The 14,450-nt window shown below is 48.7% G+C and overlaps 1 protein-coding gene across 2 annotated transcripts in view; it reads right to left on the reverse strand.

Annotated features, from left to right (window-relative positions):
- Positions 1–14,450, reverse strand: part of KIF16B (kinesin family member 16B) — a 280,899-nt gene that overhangs the window by 92,725 nt on the left and 173,724 nt on the right. For both annotated transcript variants that reach the window (XM_060031261.1, XM_060031259.1), the window contains 3 exons: positions 11,030–11,182; positions 9,032–9,128; positions 8,258–8,308 (listed from right to left, as the gene is read on the reverse strand). In XM_060031261.1, coding sequence (XP_059887244.1) covers positions 8,258–8,308; positions 9,032–9,128; positions 11,030–11,182 — 301 coding nt within the window. The remainder of the gene's footprint in view (positions 1–8,257; positions 8,309–9,031; positions 9,129–11,029; positions 11,183–14,450) is intronic.

Consider the following 14,450-nt stretch of genomic DNA (forward strand, 5'->3'; position numbering starts at 1 on the left):
TGTTTAATCTTCCAACTAAAGGAGCAACTTCGAGCACACAAGGTTATCTGTACTGTACTGCCACAATGATTATACCCAGGCATTTCTTCTGTAAGAGCTAAAATGTAGAGAGCAAAAAGGATACATAAGGCGTACGAAGACACGATGGAATGGCAAAGAAACTTGTAAGGCAATTCTTGAAAAACAAAACTCATAAAAAGAGAAATAATATTTAATGTCTAGAAATTCCAAGAAAAAAGTTACAAGTCAGAAAAAAAATCAATAGTTCTTCCAATCAAGTATTCATTCCTATGAAAAAAACAAATCAACAACAAAAAAATGTATTCAGGCAATGTCAAGAATAACCATGACCAGAAGGTGACTCTGGCATTGTGGAAAGAACATACATTCTGGAGTAAGGTCTGGGTTTGAGTTCCAATTCCCAATCAGTGATCCTTTCAGATACAAAATGGAAATCGATAACAATTCGCCCATCCTGGGAGGATCACTGTGGGGCTCCAAAGAAACAATACACAGGAAAGAACTCTGCACGCTGTAAACCACAATATAAAGGGTGGTCAGGGCTGTTACCGCTGTAGTCCACTGCATCTTCAGCAACAGAAGGTTTTAACAAGATGGCAGAAGAAGAAAACGTGAGTAGTGTTTTATAATAGAATCTCTTTCCTTCTCACCAACCGTATTCCGTTCCGTTCCTTATAAAGGAGGTTTTTTAAAAATTACAAGGGTGCATCCTTAAAAAGAGACTAGACGGTGTGGTTTGGAATCTGTGTTGTGTAAGAACCAGCAGGGGGACCAAAGAGTGTTGGAGGTAAAGAAGAAAACCCCGTTGGGGCTTCCCTGGTGGCGCAGTGGTTGAGAGTCCGCCTGCCGATGCAGGGGACGCAGGTTCGCGTCCCGGTCCGGGAGGATCCCACATGCCGCGGGGCGGCTGGGCCCGTGAGCCATGGCCGCTGAGCCTGCGTGTCCGGAGCCTGTGCTCCGCAACGGAAGAGGCCACAGCAGTGAGAGGCCCGCGTACCGTAAAAAAAAAAAAAGAAGAAAACCCCGAGGAGGTGAGAGAGAGCGCACTGTGTTCTTGGAAGGGCTGTGATGTAACACAGTTGTGAAACAGACTTGTTCTACTCTGTGACTGAGGGCGCCACAGACGGACGGACTGCAGATGGAGGCCACATTAAGGAAGACTATGGAAACGACGGTCTAACGAGAGCAGATCCCAATGGATAAACTGCTTCAGAGGCAGGTGATGATCAGCCTGTGGAGGTGTCAAGCAAAGACTGAACTGGAAAATAAGTTCAACTAGTAACTAGGACTCAGTACTTCCAGAAGGGAGAGGTCCTACAGGTTTGATCTGAATTTATCTTCACTAGAACCTTGGGAACCCTGACCCAATGCATCTGGGTGTGGTCCCAATTCTCTCTCCCTTGTAGCCGTAGGAGGAGGAGCAGATATTCTTGCCATGGCTTCGTGGTGAATGGAGTGTGCGCTGCCTTTTGCCCCTTGACTTTGGACTTGCATGTGTCACTTGCGTTGGCCAAGGGGATGTTAGCAGACATGACGCACGGTTGCCTTTTCGTGCTTCTGTCATCGACATGATACGGCCACTGCCCCTTCCACGTAGATCCAAAATGAGGCAGGTGGTGCAGACCGAACTAGCTGACCTGCAGATGACCTTAGCCTAAAGCAGAGCTGCCTCGATTTACTTGCAAACCATCAGTGAGGAATAAAAGCTTTTTCTTGTTGCGTCACTACAATTTCGAGGGTTGCCTGCTATTTGGCAACAGCTGACTGATAGGACATCACAAAAGGTACGTTAGGGAAGGAAGCAGTATCAACTAAAGGGAACAGTGGAAGCTGTGTAACTAAATTAACAAGACGACCTCATGAGAAACTGGTCTGTCCAACAAGACCATCTGAGAAGCACTAATAAAAGTGCTCTAATCTATTTATCATTCAAAGCTGTAATTCATCACTCGTCTAAAGAATGTAAATAAAAATTACTGTAATTACGACCACTGGAAGGCGTAAGCATTCTCTCCAGAGGATGCACACACAGTTTTTTAAGTAATGGGAACAGGGAGACAAACTGTTTTGAAATGTTTTTCAACAAAGATGAAATAAATTCACCCTGCCAACCACAAGTCTGCACAACAGGCAGCTGTGAGCAAAATGGATTTTAATCAAATTCAGATGAAATCACTGTTTCAAAAGGCCTCAAAGAGGTATTGTCTAGAACGCATTAACAAGCTTACGCCTATATTACGACAGTGCAAGATGCCACATAATAAAGTGTGTATGAATCTATTTCTTTCTGATACAGGAACTCGTTACAACTGAGAAGACGGTACTTCAGGCTGGACGCTGAGGCTGCCACGCCTGCTCCGCTGCCGCAGTGTCCCGGCTCAGAACCCGAAAATGAGCCCGTGAGCCAGAGAGGCCCCAGGACTGAAGCCACGGAGGACAAGGGCACGCACACCACTCCACTGGCTTCTCCAGGCATCATGACCACCTTAATACTCACTTCATGATGGCAAATCAAATTCTCATATCAGGACCGTATTTGATCTCAAGGTAAAAAGTATGCTTAGGTGAAAAGAAGTGACACGTGAAATCTGAACTGCCCAGAGGCAGCTGCTTCTGTTTTGTAGTGAGAGCAGAATGCAGCCCTCACCTCGGGCCACTTGGACCGTAAAGCAGACTGAACAAGTCATAACCGATAATATGATCTGTATGCAATGCCCACTTTCGCTGTGTGCTCCATCTACGGACAAAATTAAAGAACATCATTGATAACACAGTAGGATTCTGCTTCTTCACCTATGAGGACGAGCAGGTCTGTCTGTTTAATACGTATCACGCTGTTAAAATTTTGAACTGCTTATGTACTGTTTCCTTTCCAACCAAGGCATCCCTCTGCTGACATCTTAAACTTCACTCTCTCCACTCTTCATGATCATTCATTCCGTTCTTCTTATCAAGAACACACGAGAAAATACTCAATTTAAATTAGGGGAAATATTATTGATAAGATATTAGAAGACTATTGTGGTTCATTTTGGAAATTTTTTCTGTGGTAGAAGGTCCACCAGCCAAGCATGTGACAAGCGAACTGACTGTAATCATGTCCTTACCGCAGACTCAAAAGCCTCCACGTGTAAGGCAATAGGGTGCGTGTGTGTGTGTGTGTGTGTCTGTGTGTATTGGGGGTAGAGGGTGTTGCTGAAGAGGTAAAAAGGGCTTCACATGAAAAGGGAAAAACACTTGAATTCTATCACCTCAAAAAGACAAAAAGCTCCGCTTGGCCACCGCAAACCAGGCTGCGGCCAGCAGTGTGGACCCTGATGCACTCTCCCGGGTCCTGCCTCTCCCCGCTCATGTCCCCCAGAACCTGGGGAGAGGAAAACCAATGCTGGAAACTTGGAGCAAGTTCAGTAGCTTGTTGTCGGCGCTGATGGGGAAGAGAGGGAAGACCTGCATTTCCTGACCAAAGGGAGACGGACAGTCCCTGGAAGGGTCAGCCCTGGCACTGGCCCTATCACGGACGAGGAACAGAAGTGAAGGGGGGCTACAACATTATATTGCACGTTATGTAAATATCTGACCAGAACACAAAGTGGCCCCCGCAGGCCAGGCTAAAACGGAGGCCTTAGCGGAACGGCCGAGTCGCTAAGCGCGGACGCACTGCAGCGCAGCTGCCGTGACCCTGGCTGAAGTGAAGGACAGGGGGAGGTGGCCCCCTTCCTCCTGAGACTCTGGAAGCTAGTAGGACATTCATAACTGAGAAACAGGAGAAGGTGCGCGGAGCAACCCAGGGTCAGATGCAGTAAAACACCAGTACAAAACGTGTAACCCGACTCCGCACAGGAATGTGAACAGCAGCGGGGGCAAAGGAAGGGGTCAACCAGAGAAGGGAGAGATTTCTGAGAGCCCAGCTTCAAGCCTCTTCCCAGGAGGAGGGCAGCCGGCTCCTGGGTGGTACCGGTGGGGAGAGGAGCCCGACCTGAGGCAGACACGGCCATGAGTTGCTCTCAGAAGCGAGGCCAGCAGGCCCCCGTGGTCGGAGGTGAAGGAGGGTGAGCCAGCTGAGAGGCAGGCGGGAGGGCCGCCAGGGAAGCGCCGGATGCCATCGACGTGGTCTCTATCTGATAAGATAGCGCACGGCAGCCTGGGAAGTTACACCGGGGCTAAGAGTCTCTCTAGGAGAGGACCACCAAAGCTCAGAGGAAGGCCTGGCACACTGGGGGCATGTGGCCCAGGGGAAGGGCAGTCAAAGCTAAGCCAACGAGGGAGGAGCTGAAGTCACAGGCTGGAAAGGAACAGTCCAGAGTCTGAAGGGAGGAGGGAAAAGGCAATGCCCTGAAGAAGACCCCACAGGGCAGGGGCGCTGCCTACATCCTACGTGTTACAGGGAGGGGAGGGCGCTGTAAACCCCCAGGTCCTCCAGGGAAGCCTGATGTGTCACTAACGTGCTCTGCGGCAGAGCTGTCCCAACCTTGGCCAACGCGAGGACGTCAAGAGGGTCACTGCCAGACCAGACAGACACCTTTTCAGGCAGCACAAATCCGCCTGCCAGTGTCCAGCAGAAATAGACTCCAAGGCACATAAGCACAGGTCGACACGAGCACAATGTGAAATGCTTCCAGCACCTCACAAATAATGAGGACCCGATTTACACGGCTGACGTTCAAGAAAGTGAAGCAAGGTGGTGATAAAGATACTTCATCAGTGCTCTACTATCACCTATTTTTAGTTCAGTGGCGATATTTAAAATATTTACATTTTCAATTTATAGAGGCCTGCATTTTTCCAGCTTCAGATCAGTTAGCTACACTGAGATAGACATAGCCCTGGATGACTTTCATCATGTTTATTTTATGAAAGATCTCAAAAAATACGTGGAGTATTTTCACAGGTCTCCTCCCTAGAGCCTCGTCAAGTGTGCGATTAGGCACAGAGCCTCGTCCTGAGAGGTGAGGGTCAGCTTCCAGACCTCAGGGGCCCCATTGCGGCCGCCCTCCGGACACAGGTGCTGGTGAGCAGCTGAACATTCTGGGCTTCCTGAGGGTGCTGGGCGACACTGCTTCCTGAATCTGGTGGGTGTGAGTTTCGGGAAGAAGACGAGTTTGATGGTGGATGCTGTTTTCATCTCTGCGACAACAAGACACCTGAATTCACTTAAAGCTCGGCACCTGACCACATCAAACCGTGTCCCTGGAGGCGGCGAGCTCGGAGAGCCGCTCTGAGGGTAGAACACGCCGTCTTCCCTCACCAGGGCGACGTGGGTGTTGAGAAGGACCAGCGGCTGGCAGTGGCCTGGGCCAGAGCCACCCTCGACTCTGACTGCCGTGTACAGCAAGAGCTGAACCTCCACCAGAGACGGGGCGTCCACGTCCAGGTTTCCGTGAAGGAAATAAATCAGGTCGACCAGGTATTCTGGAACCTGGATGACAACTGAACTCCGTTCACCAAAACTAAATCAGGGATTTCCGCCTTCCAATCAAGGGAAAGCTGGACCAGATCTTGCTGGAACAAAGGATGGCTGGCGCAGGCGGCGGCATCGGCCTTGGACGTCAGGACACACAGGAGGTCCCAGCACATCTACCGACAGAGGTGTCTGCTGTAGGTAAGCGCGGTGAGCAGGAGACTCTCTGCAGAGCCCAGGAGTGAAACGCTCTGCCCACCAAAGCCGATCTGAACCTCCTGTAGCCCAGAGAGGGGCAGAGCGCGGAGCAGACCCACGGAGGCTGGGGGATTCAGAACCAGCGCGCACAGGGCTGAGCGGAGCAGCAGCTCACACGCGGGCCAGGGGGCGGGCTCCGCGCAGCTGGCGACAGCGAGCCAGTACACACACTGGGCCTCACTCGTGTCGCCCGAAGTCCTGGTAGGGAACCGGCCACCAGCTCAAGGAAGCCTTTCAAAGGGCACTCTGGAAGCTTCAGCATTTGGTCTGGGAATCGCACGAGCGTCTGCTTAAGCACAGAGCCCATTCTGGTACCTTCCACCTCTAGGCAGAAGACGGAGCCCGGCGAGGAGCCTGGAAAGTCGGCAGCTGTGGCTCTGTAGGGCACCAGGCCCCCTGCCCGCCCGACGGCCCCTGACCCTTCCCTGCTGCTGCCAACCTGAGCTTCTTCGGGAAAAGAATGAGCTTCTGGTGACACCCCGGGTGCCTCCAAGAGCGTGTCCAGGGGTGAGAGTTTCAGAAACGGCGGCCTCGCGATGAGTGCTGCTGCACGGGAGGCGAGCCCCCAGGGTCCCACAGGCTCCCCGCGTGCCCGCCCACAGCAGGTGGCTACTGGTGTCTCTGTAAAGGTCTGAGACCCGCTGGTAAAAAGATCCCAACCCGCTGCTTCCCTCTGGCCTGACACTCACGGGTGACCCCAGAGAGCTCACTGCCTTGGCCACCACCTCCTCCCTGGCTTCCTGCTCCCGGCAGAGCTCGGAGGCCGGAGCCCTCGGGGGGGACGCTGTGGCTTGAGACACTTTCAGAGAGAACGAGGCAGAGGAGCTGGCTCTGCCTGGTCTGTTCGCTCCCGCTGTGCACAGACACTTCCTGGGATGCGCGTTGCAGCCAAGTCCAGCTGGACGTGACCCCCGGGCTGTGTTCACCTTCAGGGGTCGTGGGTTCACTGAAATTTTCTGACTCACCCTGAAAATGTCCCTCACCGCTGGTGCTGCTTTCGCTAAGAAAAGAGATTTTAGTTGGATCGACGTGTTCTGGTTGAGAGCCGCCCCGTGACAATCGCTGCTGTGCGACGGCTCGGGCTCCAAGGGCTGAGACCCCCGCTGGCGGGCCCCTCCGCCTGGCGCTGAGGAGGGGGCAGAGGGACCTGAGATGCTCCGGGTCGCGGGCCGGATCCAGTGGTGGTTCTGGTCCACCTTCCTCCTCTCCTCTCGGCTGGGGGCGTCAGTGACTTCTTTGGACGGCAACGGGGCAAGAGAGCTCTTCTGTCAAAAACAGGTGAAATGGGGCTGTGGCACCTTTAGCGATTCTTTTCCACATGAAGATTCTTGCGGGCATTGGTTTTCATCATGTGGATTAACGCAGAGGCTCAATCGAAAGCCTAAGCCATTCGCGTTGACTGATTCATGATTTCAGAAGAGAGGACCTGATTCACACGCAAAGCATCGATTTCCATATTTCACATCTTATACATCGCCAGCTATTTTGATCAAAATACGTTGTAGGGGATTGATCCACAGTACCTACTTCTTGGTCTAGCATTTTATTTACTCTAAAATAAACCTTAAGACCTTTGATGCAATTTTCCAATGGGCAAGTAAGAGTAATCGGGGCAGACAATGCAAATCAGAAACTGACAAGTATTCCAACTTCATGCATGTTTCTCTGGCCTCTTGGTTTGTTTCACTGGAATCCTTCATTGTAAATGCCCCGCTGAGATCGTCATTATGATATCTACAAACCAGCACCATGAAAGGTTCACTGCCAGCCTGCTACAGACCAGGCACGAGGACACAAAGAAATGAAAGGCAATGTCCTTCTCTTCACAAGGTTACCTGCTGAGGAAACGGACGTCCACAGGAAGACAGTGTCATTCCTGGATGGTTGGGATGGAGGGCCAGGTGGTGGCCAGTGTCCCATGGGACACCCACCCCTCCGCTGCTCCCTCTGTTCAGTGATGTAAGATCTCCACCACCTGGTAGTTTTGCTTGTTTGCTTTTTAATTTAGGAGTGTATGTAAGGACAAGTCCCTCAGCGGAGGAAAATACAGATAAAGCCTTACAAATCGTATGCCCAAACAAACCTTGGTTTGACAACCCACCAGAGAAATAAGCTACCCAACCAAGAGTATTTCCTCTGCACCGCTGCCAACGTGGTCGATAAAACATGCAGGGTTTCTAAAACCTCGAGAAGTACCCAGTTTCATTTCCAAACCCCCTATCTGATTCTGATTATATAATTCAGCCTTTTAAATGCAGACCAAGGGGAAAGATACTGCTACGAATGAGAAACTGAGCAAAGGGCCTCTACCACAGCTACACGCCATTCGAACAAAGTCAAAGTAGTTTGCAAAAAGAAAAAAACAACACAAAAAAACCTAACAATAAATAAATAAAGCAGTTTGCAACCAGCAGGATTCCATTTAATTTTAAGTCATATAATAGCTTGCCTTGCTTATTAGCCATTAATCTCACTGGGACCTTGAAATTCTAATCACGCAACTAAACATTAAGAAAATTTAATCACACAAGCATGCTGTAATTTAAGGCAACCCTATCAACCTGAAAAGTCATTACCTACCTCGTATTTTAGCTTACGTTGAACGGTGCCATTGTGAAGTTTCTCATTATCCTGAAAAGAAAATAAAAGCCCTCTATATTAAACTATAGCATGTTCATAAAGAGGGAAAAAATGATTTGATTACAATATTTATGAGAACAAAATTCTAAGGAAACATACTTGTCATTCCACAATGACAACCCTTCTTGAGAATTTATATTCCCAAGGTAAACGGGACTTTATCGATACATCTGCCTGTAAGGGAACTGAACCATTTATTCCTAATCTTAAAATTCGAAGAACAATTTTAAAGGCAAATTTCCTTAGGACACTTCTTAATTTGCAGGGTAGAAATGAAATGACTTTATTTTGATAAAAATCAGCTTGTCACAAGTATGTATCTTCTCAAAGGCAAAATTATATTTCTACTTGGGATAATTTATCGAGTGAATTTAAATACTTATGGAAATTGATTATATTTTTGGAGAAAACAGAAAGGTGTTACGTGTAGAATTTTTATAAATCAAACAAAGTAAATAAAGCACTTCAGGAAACTTCATACTCACTCAAGAATTTCCCCCAGAAGTTCAAAATTTTAAAATAAAGTTACTCTTGAATTAATACTATTTATAAACTGTTAAGCTCCACCCAAGCAATATTTAATATTTCTACAGCATTTTGCATCTCAATTTTCTGAGAAACAGTACATAAAAGACCCCCCACCCCCCCACCCCCGCTCCTTACTGAAAGGTCATCTTGAAAACGAATAACCAGATCACCTGCTCCTTCACTCACCTTCACGGTCTCGGCAGGTGCACTGCTGCCATCGCCAACCACACGGTGCAGATCCTGAAGGCGCCTCTGGACTTCTTCTTCAATGTAAGCACTGATCCTGGAAGCAAAAGAGATGGGGGTCCGTGACCGCTTGTAACCACACAGGGCATTCTGAGATCTTTTCGTTACCATGCCCTTTGCGGCTGGGAACCTTCTCGTTCTAAATGCCAAATGTAATCACAACTCAGGCTCTGGAACATCTGTCAACTTTCTAGGAAATCTAATGCCATGTGTTTACTATCTGGGTTTTCCCCAAACAAGAGAGGCCTGGACGAATAACCGAATCTTGGGAACAGAAGGGAGACTCAGTGATCCCATCCAAATCCCTCCCTACGTCCTGAGCGGAACCTCTGCTGCAGGACAGGGGAGAGTTGCAGACTTGGGTTCCAGATGACTCTGCGGTCTCAGAAGGCATCACTACCCAACACTTCATTCACCGAGCCTCCGTTTCCTCACACAGAAAACGATGATTCTTATTTCTCACAAAACACAAAATCATTTCAGAGGATTAAAAGGAAAAACAAAAAGTAGATGCACTCTCCACAGACCTTCACTATTGGATGGAACAATGTCTCACATCATTCCTGCTCTGTCTTGTCTCTGCACCCGGCCACGAGACACCACATTTTAAAGGTCTCTAGACCTTCCAAAATGCCTGGTGAAGGGTCAAGATGGCTGAAGCCAGAAACAGCTGTCAACCGAATATCTGGTACCCCATACGATACAGGGAAAACAGCTGGTACCCAATACGATACAGGGGATACTGTGTGAAGTACAGCCATCCACCCAGAGGAACCAGGGAAAGAGAGAATTTGGGTTCCATCAACATCTTTCTAGCGGCTCAGGCCGCCCAAAGGCAAGGCCTTCTCAGTTCTAGGCTCCCTGCCCCAGTTCTACAGACAATGAATTAGACGGATTATTTTAAATGAAGTGTTTTGCATGTTTACATCTTAGCACACTAAAAAATAAGGAATCTGGTTGCACCTTTCTAAGCCCATGCAAAATCCTACACACATTTCTGTACTACTGACCATGGCTAAATGACTTCCTGATATGCTGGGTAAAGAGATTAATATTACAGGTAAAACAGCCCCACAGAATGGAGCTAGGGTAATAAAATGCAGCGTTTACCTTTCAGTATTTCAGTAAAGAAAATCATATGCAACTGAATCTGAACCAAGGCCACTTAGAAACAAATCTCCCTGGACCTCAAATTTTAAATGAGCACCACAGAAGATGCAGACCTAGATTTAAGGGACCATAGAGGCTCATGCCATTCTGAGTACATTCTGATACCTGAATACCTAACTCCTACCAGCCAGGGCTCAGGGCTGCCCAATTTGAAATGTCCCCATGACGTAGATGGGGTTGAGAAAGATAGTCAATTTTCTTATAGGCAAAGAACGATTAGGTTGATTTAGCTGAGGGCTGTAAGCCACAGGGCAATTCATGATGCCACCCAAGTTGAAAATCATTTTCCTATAGTAACATCAGATTTGTATTTATGCTCTTCGTGATCATTCTGAATATACTGGTACAGTCTTCGTGACAGACTTCATCTATTTGTAATCTATGGCTTCTATAAATTATTTGTCAGCACAAGGTCCTTCCTGGTACAATTCAGTTAACTCTACTTTGTTCCCCTCAACCTAGCCTTGTATCACTTCTTTCTGGATGAACTGGTTTCCCTGAACCTTTTAATTCCACCTTCTCACACAAACTCCTTGCACCAGTATTCCTTAGATTTGGCCGGTCAGGTCTCAGGTCTTGGGCCCTTTAAATGACATCTCACCCCACCACGGGCCAGGCAGCAGCTGATCAGGACAAAGCATGTCGTGGGGACAAGTACTGCTTACCACCTTTGATAGAGCCCTCCATATGCAAACTGGCCAATATAAGGTACTGTGAGTCACTAAATCACATCAGAAATAGGCATGCCATCAATTTAATGTCCAGTACCTGGCATCCATCAGGGGGACCAGGTAAGACTTTTCAGCACTGGATGGCAAGCTGGAAGAAGCAGGTTTTCCCTCCAAGGTCCCACGATGCCCTTTTTGAACACCATCGACCTCACAGATCTTCTGCTTCAACTGCTGGATTTCATGTTCTAACCTACAGAGATGGAAGTTCTGTGAATTCACTCATTAACAGTATCTCCTGAGAATCTTCCCTAGAAACCATGGGAGATCCAGACCAAAACTGTGCAAAGAGCTTTACCTTCCAGTAGAAAAGGTACCACATACCTATAAGACAAGGTATAAGGTGACAATAGGCCACAAGAGCGGTGCAGGACAAGTGCTACAGGCACCCAAAAGTTGGAGAGAGTTCTACCATCAAGGGCAAAGATATTCCCACTGTGCTCAGCAAATCCTCAGAGCTAGATGTGCAGGATTCTGAGTCCCAAACCCAGCTTCAACAAAACAGTTGGTTGTAGCCTACATATCAGATCCCAATAAGTATTTCTACTTGACAAAAGAGATCTCTGCTTTAAAGAATTCTTTAAAACTGCCAATCTAGGAGAAACTTCATGGTCAAGGCAGTTCTAAGTTGAGTCTTCACGGGCCAGTGGGAATTTGGCATTTGGAAATGACAGTGGGTGGTTTTCCAGGTGCAGAAACAAAGGGACTGAGCCACAAAAACCAGGAATCCGCTTTGGCTAAGGCAGTGGGTGTGGAAAACAGAAACAGGCGAGAGAGACCTAGGAAAGCAGGTTGAGTATCTAGAGAAATTAATATAAACCATGAGCTGTGGAACCAAACATTTATTTCCAATGACAGATGATACGTCTAATGTAAGGTATGGCTGGTCTCCCACTGGCCCAGGCACGACTGAATCCAGGGCCATCAGGCTAGAGGGCCAAACTTGCCAGTAAATTTGGCCCACAGAACCATCTAGGGGCTGCAGCCCACTCACTGTTAATGACAGCTGGGTCTCAATTTCTTCATGTATCAAATGAGAGAGTCAACTAGTCTCTCCAAATTCCTTCAGGTCCAAAATTCAGAGAGTCTGGTTTCAGATGCTGACACGCCACAACACTGCCAGCTCTCTGGTGTCGCCAGCAGTGATTTGACTGCTCTATCCTGAACGTGAAAGCCAAGGTCTTGGCTCTCGTAAATGTGATTATGGGATCACCAGGGTAGGAGCTCCTGGGTCCGCGGGAGACAATGCGCAGCTGAACTCAGCCTTTCATCTGTCTACCGATTACTGAGCACCAGACTGCAGAGCACGCAGTATTCTTGAAGGAGGAAGGACTGAGCACAGAGAAGTGATGTCAGGGGCCAGGTGGCGGGCAAAGAACCAGGGAACAAGGTTAACACAGAATCTCAAAGATGGTAAGGAAAATGAGCCAATGCACGTAGGTGGTGGCCAATGTTTGTAATTAAGATGATGCCTACAGAGTTGTTCAAAGACATCCTTCAGGGCTGGGCAATGGGAAGGACTCTACACAGCAAAGAGGCGCCAGTGGGACCCTGAAGGCTGAGCAGGATTTCTATACATGGCGAGGGACAGCAGGGCCTTGCATGGAAAGGGTCGCAGCACACGAGAAGAACTGGTCTGCCCAGCAGTGGCTCTGTCGTCAGCAGACAGGAGGACAAAGTGGGCACAAGCTGGATTCGAGATGCAACTCTACCACTTTCTAACTGCCTGACACTTGTCCCATCAACCATCAAGGAGAAAGAAGAAAGAAAATGATTAAATCTCGCTCATAAAGCAAGCTGACAGGGAAAGCCAAGTGCGCCGTTGGCCCAATCTGGCTCCACATGAATTTGATATTTGGCACTTTGGAAATGCACAAGAGGTCAGCTCAGGGTGCACAGCGGGCCCCGGCTCAGCCATGAGAACCCAGAGATAATAAGACACAACACCAGTACCCCCAGAAAGCTGCAGGACCATCAAAGCCAGAGCAAAGCGCTCAAAATTCGCTGGCCTGAATTAGGGCTTTGCAAAGTCTACTCCATCAAAACACGGGAAGCTAAAAGCCTCCTTTGCGTGGCTTCTGGAGAAAAGCTGACATCGGGAAATCGTTACAGTGTATCCACTATAATCGAGTATTAATACTAAATGGCCAGGGAGCGAAGCCGGTTGACAAAAGCCAGGACATCAGGCTCCAAGCCCCTGCTGCATTCTCACTGCACAGCGCAGGATACAAACAGAGAGCGTGCCCTCCACTGCTGTAAACTTCCTGGGGCTAGACCTCTGTCCAGCAATTTCATTTACATAAGGTACCTACAATCATTTTCTTAAACCACAGACCTATTTCTCTGAAGTCACAGCATTATGGTTTTTGATTGTCACCTGTCACTGTTTTGCCTGGGGGGATTACTGGAGAGCTTGGTAAACAGAATCCAGTTTAAGCAGATGGTTTGAAAGGAGGCTGTCCTGACCTTTTCAGGCAAGATGGTGGACAGGGGCTCAGGCAACACCTCCCAGTAGGTCTTGCCTCGTCATCAGCATGGATCCCAGGCCTCTGCCAATGTCAAGCTGGAATCCTAGAGGCCAGCACTCCGGGCTTCTGCTGCAGCCCCTCGGGAGGTGCTGTGAGGGGAGGGCTCCTGGGGAGGGGGCAGCATTCCAGGCCCCCGTAACCTGGGCTTCAGTTAAGATCTCAACAGACCAAAGGGTCTGGAACTACAGAAAATACACAGGCCCATGCCCTCCTCATGAGGGTAAGGACACTGCGGCTCCAAGGTGGAAGAGCCTGCCCAAGGCCAGCAGGGCAGGAAGGGCACAAAGCCCCCTTGCGGGACACCAAATCCGATGACGTCTGCACAATAGGCGGCCGCCAGTCTCTCTGAGTCTTGGCATCGCGTCTGCAGGGTTAGCAGAAAAAGCATCCCCCAGTTCACGTATTTATTTGTCTTGAGATCCTACCTCTGAGAAGCAAGGTGACAGGCAACAGGTAGAGGAAGAGAAATATTCTTCCTTTATCATGAAAACAGCGCTACTCCCTAGTTCACAACATCGAAAATAATATCAGAGAATCATGACCTAACATGCCTGGATAGACCACCATGTTTGGAACATCTAGAGAGCTTTGCTTGTTTATTTTTTAATACAGAATCCTGAGGTGTCCCTCTGGATTCTCAAACACTGAGAATCAGCAGGGGTGGGGGGAGGGATATTTTTCAGTTCGCTGCCAGGTGTGGAAATCAGTGTTTATGGAACCTGTGAACAAGTGCTGGTCAAGGTCCCAGAGAAGACATGGGGGGGCGGGGGGAGAGGGAGGAAGGGGAGGGAAAGGGCAGCAGAGGGAAAAGGAGTCAACGAAAGGGAATGGGGTTTGGGGAGAGCACCGAAGGAGGGAGGGGGAATCCGGCTGGAAGCTTTCTCAGTCTTCCCTGTTTATCAAATATTAAACACACAGTCAGAGGTCAGTGAG

The sequence above is a fragment of the Delphinus delphis genome, chromosome 15 (genome assembly GCF_949987515.2).
Source record: "Delphinus delphis chromosome 15, mDelDel1.2, whole genome shotgun sequence".
Classification (NCBI taxonomy): domain Eukaryota; kingdom Metazoa; phylum Chordata; class Mammalia; order Artiodactyla; family Delphinidae; genus Delphinus; species Delphinus delphis.